The sequence below is a fragment of the Neophocaena asiaeorientalis genome, unplaced genomic scaffold (assembly GCF_003031525.2).
Source record: "Neophocaena asiaeorientalis asiaeorientalis breed wild unplaced genomic scaffold, Neophocaena_asiaeorientalis_V1.1 scaffold72, whole genome shotgun sequence".
Taxonomy (NCBI): domain Eukaryota; kingdom Metazoa; phylum Chordata; class Mammalia; order Artiodactyla; family Phocoenidae; genus Neophocaena; species Neophocaena asiaeorientalis.
In genome coordinates, this window is record NW_020185336.1 from 2359406 (window position 1) to 2376147 (window position 16742).

Genomic DNA, 16742 nt, shown 5'->3' on the forward strand with positions numbered 1-16742 from the left:
TAGAGAAAGTTGTAATGGACATTGGAAAATTTAGGAAAAAGCAGTTTGAGAGAGAAAAAGGAAGATACTTTGTTTCATTTTTTAACATTTTTTACAAATTTTGGTAGAATGCATGTAACATAAAATTTACCATTTCATTCATTTTAAGGGTAAAGCTCACTGGCATTATGTACATTTATTTATATTTATATTGTTGTACAACCATCACCCCCATCCACCTCTAGAACATTTTTATCTTCTCATACTGAAACCCTGAACCCATTAAACAATAACTCCTCATTCTTCCCACACCCCGGTCCTTGACAACCACCATTCTACTTTGTGTCTCTATGAATTTGTCTGCTCTAGGTACCTCATGTAATGGAATCATATAATGTTTTTTCTTTTGTGTCTGTCTTATTTTACATAGTATAATATCTTTAAGGTTCATCCATGTTGTAACATGTGTCAGAATTTCATTCCTTTCTAAGGCTAAATATTCCACGGAATGTCTTTACTACATTTTGTTTATCCATTCATTTGTTGATGGACATTAGGATGTTTTTACTTTCTGGCTATTGTGAATGATGCTACAATGGACATTGATGTACAAGTATCTGTTCCAGTCCCTGCTTTAACTTCTTTTGGTTATGAACTCAGAAGCGGAATTGCTGGAATTGTTTAATATTTGGAGGGACCACCATACTGAACTTTGGTTTTAGACAGATTATGTTTGAAGTGGTGGAAAGTCTAGCAGTTAGGATTGGAGTGCTAAGTGAAAGCAACTGTAGCTGGAGATTTCACTTCAGGGAACTTGACAGACATAATGGCTGAAGAGGGGAGAGTTAATTAGTTGAGAGAAGAGAGAAAAAAAGAGTCCAGCCAAGGACTGCATCTTAGGTGGGAGAAGGAGCTACCAGAGCTAGTCAATGAGACCGAAAAAGAGCAATCTGAATTAGGAACAGAACCTGGGAGTGCTGATACACACTTAGCTCCAACTCATTCTTATTCATATATTCATTCAGCACTCTTAGAAGAACTCCCTTTCAGATGAATAAGCTTCTATTTAAGTGTGACATTACTTTCAAGGGCTTGGGTGCTGCAGGTCACAGATTACTCCTGAGTGTTGAATTTCTGAGACATAGGTACTTTTCAAAAAGGTCTTAGAAGCACCTAAAAAAGCAGGGGGTTTCTATATTTCTTGTTTGGCTGTCCTCCATTTCTTATTTTGCATTAATAATTTCACAGTCACTTTTCTTTAACCTTTTATTGAAGTATGACGTACCTTAACATAAGTGAACAAAGGTGGACAACTTGGTGAATTCTCAGATATTGTTTCTACCTGAGTATCCAACACCCAGATTAACAAACAGACTATTTCTCACCCCCGGTGGTTCCCTCATGCCCCTGCTCACTCACCCACTATCCCTATTATCTTGATTTCTAACACCATAGATTTACTGTATCTGTGTTGAACTTATATAAGTGGAATCATGTAGTATGTACTCTTTGTGTCTGACTTCTTCCATTTAGTATTATGTTTGTGGAATTCATCCATGAAGTTGTGTTTTATTGTAGTATATATTCCATTGTGTCCTTTACACAGTTTATATATTCATTCTCACGTTGATAGGCATTTGGGTAGTTTCCAGTTTGGGGCTATTATGAATAGTACCGCTATGAACATCACAGTTTCTTATTAAAATAGGAAATCTGCATGGTATGTTCACCTCTTTAAAGTTGCCATTGCTTTTTTCATTTAAGTGCCTTTCCTCCTAAGTGCCTTCCCACCCTGCCTAATTATCTTCATTGGTAATACAAACTACATTTGCCTGAACACTAGTTTTGAAAGTAAAAAGTGCCACAAGAAATCAGGTTTCTTAAAAAATTGTATGTCCTTGCATTAAAATTTTCTTTTTAAAGCATTTATTTTAGTTTTTCTCAACTATCCAGGTTATGTGTCTTAAACGCATAGTGAACCTGTCAAACTTTTTCAGCTCTTAATGGGATGAATTGTTCAACCCTGAGGCAAATATTTTAATTTTGGCACCATGATGAGTCGGAGAAAAAGAATCGTTCCCATATTCTTAATGCAGTTTTGTTATCAAACTTATAATTTACATAGCAATAAAAGGAGATTGAGAATTAGTAAAAAGTGCATTGTGATATTTTATGTCATTTTTCTCTTCGGGTTACAGTCTGCTTTGGTATAAAAATCAACATTACTAATTCAAAATTAATGAAAATTTTATCAATCTGATTATTCCAGAATTGAGTTGAAATTTTCTATGTTTAATAAAGATACGTACATAATATATTTTATATATTTGTATGGATATATACGTCCCTATGTTTATTTGTCTACCTACCTGTCTATCTTTCTATCCATCCATCCATCCATCTGTTGACATGCTCACTGGAACATTCTTTACAGAAAGAACAATAGAAGACCACGAGCTGGTGATTGAAGTGCTATCTAACTGGGGAATGGAAGAAGAAAATAAGCTATACTTTAGAAAAAATTATGCCAAATATGAATTCTTTAAAAACCCAATGGTAAGTGAAATCCCTATTAATAGTTATAGAAAATGAATGAGTTTAGTTAAATTTTATTTTATTTTATGTGAAGAAAAATATCACTATGGATAAAATACAAGTCCCTATTTGGTAAACTGTAGGTAAGAATTCTGGCCCTTTAAAATTATAGTCACACTTCTTCTTACTCTAACAATGATTAGCCAACATCATCACAGAAGTTCATATACATGGTTTTGGGGAACTACTGCTTCTTTTCTTGCTTTTTAAGAAAAAAAACTACATTTGATTTGGGGAATTATTAGATATCTCCAAGCAGGTTCCAAAATATTATGGTTTAACTCTTTTCACAGAATTTAGGAAATTAAATAAGAAAAATTCTAAAGGAAAAACAGATTGATGTTTGTTGGGAGTGTTGAAACTTAGCCAGAAGTTTAGATTGACATGCATCTTGCTGTTCCAAACTATTTTGTTTTCAGTGCAATAATTGAGCTAAGTAGAAATGAGATAAAGACCAGTGCATTATCTAGTAACTAGTAAATACTACTTTCATTATAGTTCTTTTTAAAAGAAAGTAAATGTATGTCACATTCTAATGAAGACTAGTGATCTAGAGAAGTCAGAATAGCCTCTGGGCTCATTATTTTAAATTGTTTTTGACTCTGCAGCTGTAGCATATTTTTACACTAAGCTTTGGATAATTGGATTGAAATGATACTTTATGAAAAATATATGATACACACCATAATAGAATATTTTCAAACTCTGAAAGACCTCTTACGCTCTCTTTTATTTGAACTTATTAATAGAAACATAGTGGGATGATCTTTGACAAAGAAAATATGAGTCCTAATAAAAATTAAATAGAATTAGAATTAGAAAGGAAACTGTTTTCTTATTATGAATCTTTATTAAAAGCAAGAATTTAAAAGTCATAGTTAAAGACATAGGGTTTAGTGCTCAGTTTTAGTTGTTTTTTTTTTTTAATTTAAACAAGGCTGTAGATTCATTTTGTAGACTTAGAGTAGTGGTTCTCAACTGGGGGGTGATGTGGTAATGTCTGGAGACATTTTTGGTTGCCATACTGGGGGGATGGGGGTGCTGCTAGTGGGTGGAGGCCAGGAATGCTCTAAACGTCCTGCAATGCACAGGACAGTCCCCCCAACACAGCGTTATTAGACCGACGTTAATAGAACTACGCTTCAAAAACCCTGTCCTAAAGGAAGTATAGTGGCATATATTTTCCTAAACTTGCCTGATCATAAAAACGCCCTGGGGAAGGGGATAGTGGTTGTTAAAAATACAGGATCCAGGTCCTACCCTGACCTACTGAATCAGACACTCCAGGAAAGAGGCCTGGGAATTCCTATTTTTAAACAGCTTTCCTGGGTGAATTTTATGATTAAACAGGTTTGGAAAGATAGTGGGTGGAAAAGACTGTCATTTTAGCTCCCTGGCCCTCTAGTTTAACTCCTTGTTCCTCTACTCTATGGGCTGTGACCTTGGGTATATATATCCTTTACTTCTATGAGCCTTGACTTTATAAAATGGAGCTGATAGTCCTTCAGTACCTGCTAGAGTGGTTGCAGGACTCAGGGAAGACGTATGGGAGCTAGCACACTGTCAGCCTGAGGGCAGTGTTTGTAACTGGAGGTACATGGATCTCTGTGTATCAGCACCATCTGAAGGTGTTTGGCTAGTCTTTGGGCCCTGCTTCTACCTTCTCATTAAGATACCTGGGGGTAGAGTCAGGGACTGGCATGTTTAAAAGTGCTTTGGGTGAATTTTCAACACACTGATTTAAAGAGCTTTTGCTTTAGATGACTGTGTTGGTCATAGTTCAATCTTTCCTGGCATGGCTTTGGGATAATATAACATGTATCTTTTCGTCAGTATTTTTTTCCAGAGCATATGGTGTCTTTTGCAACTGAAACCAATGGTGAAATATCCCCCACACAGATTTTGCAGGTAAAATATATATTTTCATTAAAATATGTAAGTACTAAATAATGAAGGGAAACTTTAAGGTCCTTATTTACTTACTTATTTATTTTTCTAATTTTATAAGTAGATATACTCATTTATCTTGCATTTCCATGCTTTTTTTTTTTTTTTTACTTCATGAGAGTTGATAATATTCTTTTTTTAAATTGAAGTATCGTTGATTTACAATGTTGTGTTAGTTTCAGGTGTACTGCAAAGTGATAAAGTTGTACACACATATAGAGTTATTTTTTTTCAGATTCTTTTCCCTTATAGGTTATTACAAAATATTGAGTATAGTTCTTTTAGCTATACAGTAGGTCCTTGTTGGTTATCTATTTTATATATAGTAGTATGTATATATTAATCCCAGACTCTTAATTTATCCTCCCCCTTCCCCTTTGGTAACCATAAGTTTGTTTTCTATGTCTGTGGGTCTATTTCTGTTTTGTATATAAGTTCATTTGTATTTTTTTTCCTTAGATTCGAATATAAGTGATATCATATGATATTTGTCTTTCTCTGTCTGGCTTACTTCGCTTAGTAGGATAATCTCTAGGTCCAGCCATGTTGCTGAAAATGGCATTATTTCATTCATTTTTTATGGCTAAATAATATTCCATTGTATAAATATACTACATCTTCTTTATCCATTCATGTGTCAATGGACATTTAGGTTGCTTCCATGTCTTGGCTATTGTAAATAGTGCTGCAGTGAACACTGGGGTGCATGTGTCTTTTCCAGTTATGGTTTTCTCTGGATATATGCCCAGGAATGGGATTGCAGGATAATATGGTAGCTCTATTTTTAGTTTTCTGAGGAACCTCCATACTGTTCTCTATAGTGGCTGCACCATTTTACATTCCCATCAACAGTGTAGGAGGGTTCCTTTTTCTCCACACCCTCTCCAGCATTTATTATTTGTAGACTTTTTGATGATGGCCATTCTAACCAGTGTGAGGTGATACCTCATTGTAGCTTTGATTTTCATTTCTCTAATAATTAGTGATGTTGATTGAGCATCTTTTCATGTGCCATCTGTATGTCTTCTTTGGAGAAATGTCTATTTAGTGAGGTCCATATTTATACATGTCCAGATTTTGGATGGTATGCCTTGAGTGGTTAATTTTTGCTGGAGATAAAGTTGGAAAAGAGAAGAAGAGGAAAGAAAAGAAAAGAGTACAATCTAGATAAAGAATTCTGTAAATCAATAAAGACCCCTAAGTATATTATTCTTCCCAGTTTTGAACAACTGTCAAAGGATTTTAAGCATTTAAAAAATGTGTATCATGAAAGGAAACTGGCAGAATTTTGCTCTGTGATGTATTTAAAGATTGTTAGTCTTTGAAAAAAATCAAAATTTCCAGTAAATTATAGACATTTTACCAACATATATTTAATGTTAACTTTTATAATAAATGCTCTCAATCCTATTTATGATAAAATATTTAGCAATTAAATGAAATATTATCTATGATGGAAACTCTTGATTGGAACATGAAATAGCTGAATTAAGAATACTAGTTATGGGCTTCCCTGGTAGTGCAGTGGTTGGGAGTCTGCCTACCGATGCAGGGGACACAGATTCGTGCCCCGGTCCGGGAGGATCCCACATGCCACGGAGCGGCTGGGCGCGTGAGCCATGGCCGCTGAGCCTGCGTGTCCAGAGCCTGTGCTCTGCAACGGGAGAGGCCACAACAGTGAGAGGCCCGTGTACCGCAAAAAAAACTAGTTATTTAATTTAAAACTTCCTTAGTTTTGCATCTGTTGAGCTCATTTCTTACAAACTGGCAATGGCTGTAGGCTGTAATTTTCTTAAGACATTTTCATTACAATAAAAATTTTCAGTTATTTTCTGTTTGATACTATACTTGTTAACAGGTTAATGGTGAGCAATGTCTTTATAATGGTTGCTGTTTGATCTAAACCCAAGGCATCCCCGAACCCACTCAATAGTCTCTGATCTTTAATGAAGAAAACTTTTAATAGTTCCAGTATAGATATTACTTTAAATATGTTGGTATTTGAATATACTGGTAAATATATTGGGTATCACAAATTTGTTTTCTATGGGCTTTTTATTTGTAATAGGTTATATTTCATTTTTTGCTTCAAAATATTTTAGAACTATGATTAGCCTCAGGATTTCTCTAAAAGCTACTTATATGCTACCAGGCTGTCACAGACACCCTGTAGAATGTTAGGGTGAATGGCAGCAGCGGCAGTGCCCCAGCACCCCTCGCTCTCACGCCTCTTTATACTTTGCCTTTGGATTATGACAGGGCAGTGGATTGGAGTTTTTCTTCTGCCTCCTTTCCCAAATTCTCCTATAATTTAGTTATATTACTTTAATTTTAAATTATAAAAACAAGAAAAGTCATAGCTTTGGAATCATATAGTCCTGCACGTGCCCCTGACCTCTTCTCTCCACTGAGGCAATGTTTCCACTTTTTAAAACGTTCCTTCTTTTTCTAGTGTGACCTCTATGACTCCCTTTTTAAAATTTAATTGGTTTGGTTTAATAACTTGGAAAGCACTCAAACTAAAAAACCTACTTGCCTGCTTTGCATGTCAATTAATTAATATCTGTGGCTCATTAAATTAAAAGTTTTTTTATTAATTTACTTAAAAAACATTATCTACTCTCAGCATTTCCCCGAATAGCCTTTTAAAACTATGTTACGTTGGTTTAGCTAATATTTTCTCTTAGTTTCAGTTTTAACATTTTGCATTCGTTTATTCATAGGGATTTCCATTTCCTTCTTTTAGTGAGACACTAATGCGTTTCCACTGTCTTATTAAGGATGCTGAGCACAGCCACTCAGAGCTATTCCTTTTCATTCTCAATTTCCTGACCAACACATGCCTGCTGTCTCAGTTAATTATCACTGGGTAACAAACTATTCGAAATCTTAATGGCTTAAGTACCCACTTATATTTTGTCAACAGTTTTGTAGGTTGGTATTTGGGAAGGCTTTAGCTGGATGGGTCTCTGAGGCAGATTGACTCCCAAAGGGATTGTGGATCTGCTTCTTCTGAGATAGCTTTTCACTACATGTGTCTGGTACTCCTTGGCCTCTCTCTCTCTCCCCACATGGTGTGTCATTTTCCAAGGCTTTTCCAGTTGCGTTGTGCTTCTCACCACATAGCCATCTTAGGGTAGTCACGTTTCTTGTATGAAAGTTAGCTTCCAAGAGTTAAGGAGTGGAAGCCATCAGGCTAGTTAAGGGACTACAGTTAGAACGGCAGCCTGTCCCTCCTGCCATATGCTATTGGTCAGAGCAGTCACAAGCCTTGCCCAGATTCAAGGGGGTGGAGAAACTTCACCTGTTTGTTCAGTGGCAGGATCACATTTGCAGAAGAGCACGTGGAATGAAAGATATTGTTGCAGTTCTCTTTGGAAAACACAACCTGCCCATACCCACCCACAACTGAGAACCATAGAGCACAAAGACATTGTTTACTTTACCTTCATCGAGGAGGTGAACTTGGCTCAATTTCTTTGATAATTGAATAATGGAAGTCCGGATCATGGTCTTACATATACCATAATGAAGTTGAAGTTGATAGGTCAATCTATAATCTCAAGGAAAATCATAGACAGGGATGAAAAGTATCAGGACTTAACTCTGTAGACAAAGTTCAGCTTTTCAAATGGACATTCAAATAGCTTGTAATTTTGGTGTTTGACTAAGTACTGATAACTTAGAATATATATTTCATGAGCATATTTTCATTTGGAACTTGCCTCAGGTTTTCACAAGACTGATTTATTTTCTGTTATATATATCGCTATTTCTGTAATGGTGTATAAGTGGTATCAATGCTGTTTGATTTTGCACATTTCTATTTGAAATATAAAACTACAATATCATTGATTCAGAAACTGTATGAGAGTGTCTGATTTTTCTTCCAGATGTTTCTGAGTTCAAGCACGTATCCTGAAATCCATGGCTTCTTACATGCAAAAGAACAGGGAAAGAAGTCCTGGAAAAAGATTTACTTCCTTTTAAGAAGATCCGGTTTATATTTTTCTACTAAAGGGACATCCAAGGTAAATTGGAATATCAGTGATGTGCTATGAATTATATGGAAGTTGTAAGTTAAAATGGGTTTTACTTTGTTTTATTCATTATCTTATTGCATGATGTCAATAGTTGGTAATTTTTTTTAGATTCCAAACATTTGCCATAATTCATTTAAAAACTAATTATTCAGCTTTATTTCCCACTAGTTTCAATATACATCCTTTGATACCATCTGGATGCTCTTGTTTCAGTACCACATTCCTTGCCCATTTCTCCCCCACTCTGAATCTACCCCCATTCTCCTTATCAAGGCTGGGATTTTGAAGCCCAACAGAGTTCACCTCTTTACTTTTTACCCAGGTCATACTACTGACCTTGCCCACCTCTGAACTTCTGTTGATGCAGTTAGTACCACACAGCTGAGTCTGTAACTGCTTATTAATTCCTTTGTGTGTGTTAGTTTTGTCTCCTCATCTAGATTATGAATTCCTAGAGGAAGTTATCATGTTATGATCAGTGGTGGATGTATGTGTGTGCTTGCTTATGTATACCTATGTATACAGTTACATAGACATTCCTGTGCAGATGTTCATACACACATACATAATCACTTATGAATGTAATTCCCTTAGCACTAGCACTATGTAATCTGTTTCTATGTAGTCTAGTTGTTGCCTACTATGCCATATGCCTGTGTTTTATGTCTTGACATTTTATGCAATGCATTGATTTCCTTCAAGTAAAACTACTTTTGAGAGTTTTCATGAGAGTTTAATTCTATGTTCATGCATCTGTTCTGTCAGTGACAACACTGTTGCTTCTTTATGGATAATCTGTCATTTTTCTTTGGCTCTTTTTCAAATTTTATTATCATCATTGGTATTTAGTCATTTTCCTGCCGTATTTCTAGGTATGTTCAAATATATTCTGCTATACATACCTTGCTTGATTCTTAACATACACATTCAATCTTCAAATTCATATTTTTCTTTTATGCTGAAAATGTTCATTATTTATTTCTCATTCTCAATATTTGGTCCTTTAAATTTTTAGTAGGATTTTCTGTCTTGGCTAGTCATGGCCCTAGGTGTCCCTTTGCTTGTGGCTGCCTAACTCCAGTCTCTGCCTCTGTCTTCACACAGCCTTCTCCTTTCTCTGTGTGTCTCTGATAAGGACACTTGTCATGGATTTAGAGCCCACCCAGATAATCTAGGAAGATGTCATCTCTAGATCCTTAGCTCAATTACATCTGCAAAGGCCCCTTTGCAAAACAGGTCACATTCACAGTTTCTTCAGGTTAGGACATGGACAGGTCTTTTAATTTTGAGTGAGAGTGAAATGATCATGTTGTAAGAAGATGAATATGGCCACAGGGAGCTTAAAAAATCAACTAGAGAGACAGAGAATCAGAGAGGGGAAGGGAGCAGGGGAGGCAGGGGGGAAGGGATAAGTGGGCAGGAAGGGAGAGAGACTGATTGATTGAGTTGAGGCACAGATGCTAATTAGTGCTAACTAGATGATCATTTCAGTAAGCAAGGGTGGAGGCAATGGGATCTAACCTAGGATGAGCAGTGGAGAGAGAAGGGGATGGATGTAAGATTAAATGACAAATGGTCAGATTTTGTTGACTGGTTGATATGAAAGAAGAGGAAGCACTTAATGTTCTTAGAGAAAGACATAAGGAAAATAAAGAAATAGAAAATGATAGAATAGGGCTTCCCTGGTGGCACAGTGGTTCAGAGTCCACCTGTCGATGCAGGGGACACGGGTTCGTGCCCCGGTCTGGGAAGATCCCACATGCTGCGGAGCGGCTGGGCCCATGAGCCACGGCCGCTGAGCCTACGCGTCTGTGCTCCGCAACGGGAGAGGCCACAACAGTGAGAGGCCCGAGTACCGCAAAAAAAAACAAACAAACAAACAAAAAAGAAAATGATAGAATAAACAGGAATAGGAGATTTGAAGAAATCAAATCTTAGAAGAAAGATACTGATCTTAGTTCTAGATATAGTGTGTTGATGGTAAAGTATCCAAATGGAAATGCCCAGAACACAGCTAATGATAGAGACTATAGATATTTGGGCAGTGGTATGGAGATATGGAGTTGCAAAGGAGTGATACTTCCCATATTTTCCCCAACTGTTCTTACATAGTTTCCTCCCTTCCCTGATATACAGTTTTCCTTTGCTGCTATTCACACGTGTGTGCACACACATGTGCAAGTGTGTGTGTGTGTATGTGTGTTTTAGGTTTAAGTGGTAGAATACTTCATGGAAAAGGCCTCTACTTATTTAGTAATCCATTCCTTTACAGAAATCTTTTATTTTTAAGTATATATAGTTTGACTACTAGTGTTCTATCATATAGATGCATTAATTTTTCTTGAGGATTTAAACCTAGTTTTCAAATTTTTATATTATAGATAATGTTAGGATGAATAATTACCCATTTTTGTAATTAAGGTTTTAGACTTTTTCTTAACCTTTGTAATGAAGTTTCTCTTTTCCCAGTTTTCCTCATGTATGAAGTAATATACGAAGGTGGTTTTAAACAAATGTGTGCTGGATCATCTTTTTACTTTTAGCATCAGAGAAAAGTGGCTTCTAAATCCAGTAATCACATTTCTTTGACTGTCTTCCCAGTGATTCTTCACTGGAAGATACGACAATATCTCCTTAATTCCTGAATTCCTAATTCTTTAACAGGTTTCGCATGAAAATCCACAGCCCATTGTCTTTTTACTTCACCCTCCACCTCCCTTCCTTTCCCACCTATTACATAACAAGACAGCTCCTATTCCATCTACTGAAGTGATACTCTTATCCTTGCAGTGGTCCCCCCTTGGCTGGGCAACATTATAGGCATCAAAGCTCTGTTCTCAGGTCATACCTCAGCTCTCCTCAACATGGTGTCTAACTTTGCTGTGCATCGTACATAATAGTGTTCTCTCTAGCCTGTGCTGAATGAGCATGTGTTCCATAGTCTATATATATGAAAATGATTTTACATTCCCCCTTAAAAACGAAATTCAAGATATTAGATAAACTCAAGGATTATGACCTCTAAAAATCATGTAGGTTATCTAATGTCTAATATGACATTTCTACCTGGCAAAGTGACCATTTCCTGCCCTTTTTCTATGAGAAGGGTCTTGATTTATTTTACTTTCTAAAGATGTAGGCTGCATGGGAGTTAGATAAACGCTTACGCAAGCCTTGGAGGTATGGCTATGCCTTACAGAGAAACATCTAAGTACCCTGCTCTCCAACTTCCCCCTTATATACACGTTTGCATGCTTACCTTTCGCTAACCATGCCAGCTCAGCCTTAGTCTTGTACTGTCATAAGCTTTGATGTGTCTGCAGTAATGGAACAAAAATCAGTCAAGAGAAGAAACTCATCATGTCTCTTATGTCCTTCCAGTATTTCTTAAGCTGCCTTTTTCTCACGTCCAAATGACTCAGCTACATTGACTTCTACAGTATCAGTGGGCAGGGATGGTTTTATTCCATCTTCATAGAAATCAGACATTTTTAATAGCAAATCAGTTTCTATCAAGGAATAAAGTTTTAAAGGCCTTGCCAACAAGAGTACTTTTCTCCCTTCTCCTCCCTTGTTCCAAGGGCCCTAGGCTGGGTCTCTTTTTTTTTTTTTTTGCTGTACACGGGCCTCTCTCTGTTGCGGCCGAATCCGGACGCGCAGGCCCAGTGGCCATGGCTCACGGGCCCAGCCGCTCCGCGGCACGTGGGATCCTCCCAGACTGGGGCACGAACCCGTGTCCCCTGCATCGGCAGGCGGACTCTCAACCACTGCGCCACCAGGGAAGCCCTGGGTCTCTTTTAACAATTTTCTTTTCTGCCTCATTCTCCCATGGAGTTGGGAACTTTAGTCATCCATTAGATCAAAATGCCTCAAGAACAGTGACACACAGAGAAACAGTTGCATACACAGAAGCTCTTGCTCTACTAATCATCACTGATGGAATAGCCAGCCTACTGGCCAAAGACTGAAATTTGTTTGGATTTGGATTTGAATGGGTTGCTCAAATTGCTGAATGCTCTGCTTTATCTTTTTGTTTTAAGAGCACTGCTTCTCAAATTTCAGCGCGTATGCATCACCTGGGTTCTTGTTAAAATGCAGATTTTGATTTTGAATCAGCAGATCTGGGGTGGGCCATGAGATTTTGCATTTCTAATAAGCTCCCAGGTGATGCTGATACTGCTGGTGTGGGACCACGCGACTAGTAGCAAGGTTTTAAAGAACCAATGCATTGTGGTCAGTTTTGATTACACATTCAACCCCAGAATTAAGCATTTCTCCAAGTTATTAACCTATCACAGAATAATATGACCCAGTGATTTCCCATGACCAGCTCTAAATCTTATGGATTTCCCAGAGAAGAAATAGCCCTTCATGATTCCACTTTGCCTTGAAAATCAGACACATTCCATTGCCAGGTAATTTCCCTGAATGTATCTGTACAGGCTTCCTTCCTTTTGTAAAGGAAGGTGGTCATGCCGCCTGTTTCATTGCTTGCTGTGGTACGTGAGGCAGTACACAAACATGAGGGACGATCATTTCTCAATGAAGCAGGAATCATCATCTGTTTTTTTTTTTTTTTCTTTAGCTGCTATAGAAGCTCAAACCAACCTTCTTCCCTTTGTGGAACTACCATTATTTAAAACCCAAATAAGAAAACATTTTCAAAAGCCATGCTTTGCTCTCTTCTCTCCCTCAGATTCCTTGAAGTGGTGGTTAAAGCAAGTAATTTTAAAATAGGAAGATATATTTTTTTGTATATTGGAAGTTAAATTATAAACAAATCACTACTTCTCAAATTAAATAATCTCATATCCAGCTCCTGGTTATTTAAGGATATAGTGACTTAGTTTTCCTTTCCTTTTGTATCTGTGACATTATTTGGAATAATTTTTGCCAAGGTATAAGTTATGTAACATAATAAAAATACAAAAGGTAGTTCAAAAATATGTATCCATTTCAACATACATATATATTTTTTTAAGGAACCACGGCATTTGCAGTTTTTCAGCGAATTTGGCAATAGTGATATTTATGTGTCACTGGCAGGCAAAAAAAAACATGGAGCACCGACTAACTATGGATTCTGCTTTAAGGTACAGGCTTAATATTTTGCTAGATGAATAAAGCAAGCCTCAGCCTTTTAGGTAAGCTTGAGTTTCTTTTAATTTCTTTTAAAAAGAGACAGCTTTCTCTTATATATAGGAGAATTTTAGTGGCTTTTATTTCAACAGGTGTTACCTTCAAGATATGCATTAACGATAAACAATGTGCTGTGGCCTTCTAGCCTAACAAAGCAGGAGGGCCTCGAGACCTGAAAATGCTCTGTGCAGAAGAAGAGCAGAGTAGGACGTGCTGGGTGACCGCGATTAGATTGTTTAAGGTAATCTCACTGCAGGTGTGAATTTCTATTAAACATTGGGAGTACCATCAAAGTTTGAAAATACCTGTATTTCAAAATTCAGAAGACTTGCTATGAATGCATGTGGGTATGTGAGGAAGAAGAAAAATAACCACCACCAAATGCGTGTATTTTATTTTTTATCTGAAAGATAAACATTTCCAGAGTAGAGTGCAATAACCTAATACATTTATCTTGTGTGTGTGGAGTATTCCATTTTAAAAAATGTTCTGCTCTTTATTTTTTTGTAAGAGTACTACATATATAGCAAGTATAACTGATTGAAATTTCTCCTGTCCATGACTTAGTCTGCATTTTAAAAACATTGCCATCAATCCGATGTGAAGTATATTTTAAAATGTGCCCACCTGGATATGTTTAGTGCAGTTGTTTTATGTTTTATTTAAGTGTTGTGTGAATTGCTTTCTAGTTTAATGCAACTTATTTTATAAATTTTACTATAGCTGTATTATTCAAACATTTACCTTTGTGCTAAGTAAAAATTACCGCTTCCATAAGCAAAATTTATTGGTAAGCATCTTGACAAGGAGTAAGAATGTTCTAAAAGTAGGTAGGGAGAGAGAGACACAGAACTGATTTCTTCCAGGATGTATAGAAAACACATTTATTTTTAAAACTTGTATGCTAGCAAATTTAGCACAACTTTAAATTTATAATTATAAAACTTATCGACCATTTCCTTTTAAGAAGGGCAGAATAATCAGAATCAGAATTACTCATTGTCATACCAGGTTTGCAAGAAAGTTTTTGAGGTGAAATTCACATAACATAAAATTAACCAAATTAGCTTTTTTTTTTTTTTTTTTTTTTTTGTTACCTAGTCGCTCCGCGGCATGTGGGATCTTCCCGGACCAGGGCACGAACCCATGTCCCCTGCATCGGCAGGCGGACTCTCAACCACTGCGCCACCAGGGAAGCCCCAAATTAACTTTTTAATGTGAACAATTCAGAGGCATTGAGTACATTCAAAAAGTAGTGCAACTGCCACCTCTGTCTAGTTCCAAAACATTTTTTTCACCTCAAAAGGAGACTCCATACCCATTAAGCAGTTACTCCCAGCCCCTGGCAACCACTAATCCATGTTCTGTCTCTATGGATTTACCAATTTGGATATTTCATAGAAATGGAATCATACAATATGTGACATTTTGGGTCTGGTTTCTTCACTTAGCATAATAATTTGTGGTTCATCCATGTTGTAGCAGCATGTATCAGTACTTCATTCCTTTTTATGGCTGAATAATATTCCATTGTATGTGTGTTGTTTAACATATATATATGTTAAATAAACAATTTTGTTTATCCACTGATGGGTATTTGGATTGTTTCTACCTTTTTACTATTGTGAATAGTGCTGCTATGAATATGTCTATACATGTATTTGTCTGAGTAACAGCTTTCAGTTTTTTTGATATATACCTGAAAATGGAATTGCTGGTCATGTGGTAATTCTATGTTGAACTTTTTGATGAATTGCCAGAATGTTTTCCACAGAGGCTAAACCATTTTACATTCCCACCAGCAATGTATAAGAATTCCAGTTTCTCCATATCCTCACCAACACTTGTTATTTTCCACTTTTTAAAAAAATACTCATCCTAGTGCGTGTGAAGTGGTAGGAAGAAAGTTTTTTAAAGTAATTTAAAGGAAGCTTTTGGATTAACTGTGAAATTTTCTTCCTTTTGCTGTTATGGCAGAAAGTCACTATGGTTACCTTTTTATTAGAGATTTGTTTGTTTCTCAAATAGTCTACTGTCAAAATGGCTGTCATGATTTTGGTTTCAGCAAATCTTAGAAATCTTGATTCTTTGAAACCCTCATGTTAAGTAGTCACTTGTTTGCTCTCATTGTCGTAAAATGTAAAACAAACAAACAAAATGAAGAAGAGTACTTTAGAGGGTCTTGGAAACCAACCAGTCAAAGCAGTAGTAACTACGTAACTAGGGATATGCACTGGAATCACCTGAGGTGCTTTCTGAAGCTCCATGTGCCCAGCCCCATCCTGGGGGATCCCGAGTTAGTGACTTGAGCTCCAGGTGTCGGCCTGATTAAGAAATGCTGAGTTCATCCAGTGCTGGCCTTTTATAGATAAAGAAGCTGGCACTCTTTGGTAGACTTTACTCCATCACAGTTATGGTAGAGAAAATATCTTGAGGTCTCAGGTTTTCTCTCCCCTTCCATCAGAACCCTGTAAGTCCAGCTATGCTGGTGGAAGAGATATTTTCCAACCTTGTTAGCCAAGTTTTTCTCCCTTCTAAGGGCCTCAAATTCAAACACCCAACACAGAAGCAGGTGGTAAACCCACTTCCTTTAATCAGTCTTTCAGTGACTCTGACATGCCATTGATTTTACTAGGATGCTCTATTACTTTTTGTGTAATTAGATGAGAATTATGCCAATAAAATTGTGATACGATGTTTCATATCACTTATAATTTTTATTTTCATTTGAATATTTAGGTTTATTTAGGCCTATAGTCCTGATTTTCATCATTTTTGTTGATGTTATCAATTTTGTGTATACACACAGATATATATGTATGTATGTGTATATACATACATATATATGAAATAAGTTAGTTGAGGTATTCTTAAAACTTCTTCATATTCTCAATCTGGCTTTTCTGAATCATTTTCATCTCAGAGTCATGGATACTCATATTTTCCACAGATTAACCAGCTCTGTGGTTCAAGAGCTTTGGGGAGGCATCATTTCTCAGATGAGTGCTCTGCCATGGTCCATGGGGTTGTCTTTCTAGC

At 36.6% G+C, this 16742-nt stretch overlaps 1 protein-coding gene across 4 annotated transcripts in view; it reads left to right on the forward strand.

Moving 5' to 3' along the window:
• GRB14 (growth factor receptor bound protein 14) overlaps nt 1-16742 on the forward strand; it is a 121036-nt gene that overhangs the window by 89832 nt on the left and 14462 nt on the right. For all 4 annotated transcript variants that reach the window (XM_024736002.1, XM_024736004.1, XM_024736001.1 and 1 more), the window contains 5 exons: nt 2414-2535; nt 4408-4482; nt 8415-8552; nt 13547-13657; nt 13849-13944. In XM_024736002.1, the coding sequence (XP_024591770.1) occupies nt 2414-2535; nt 4408-4482; nt 8415-8552; nt 13547-13657; nt 13849-13944 (542 nt within the window). The remainder of the gene's footprint in view (nt 1-2413; nt 2536-4407; nt 4483-8414; nt 8553-13546; nt 13658-13848; nt 13945-16742) is intronic.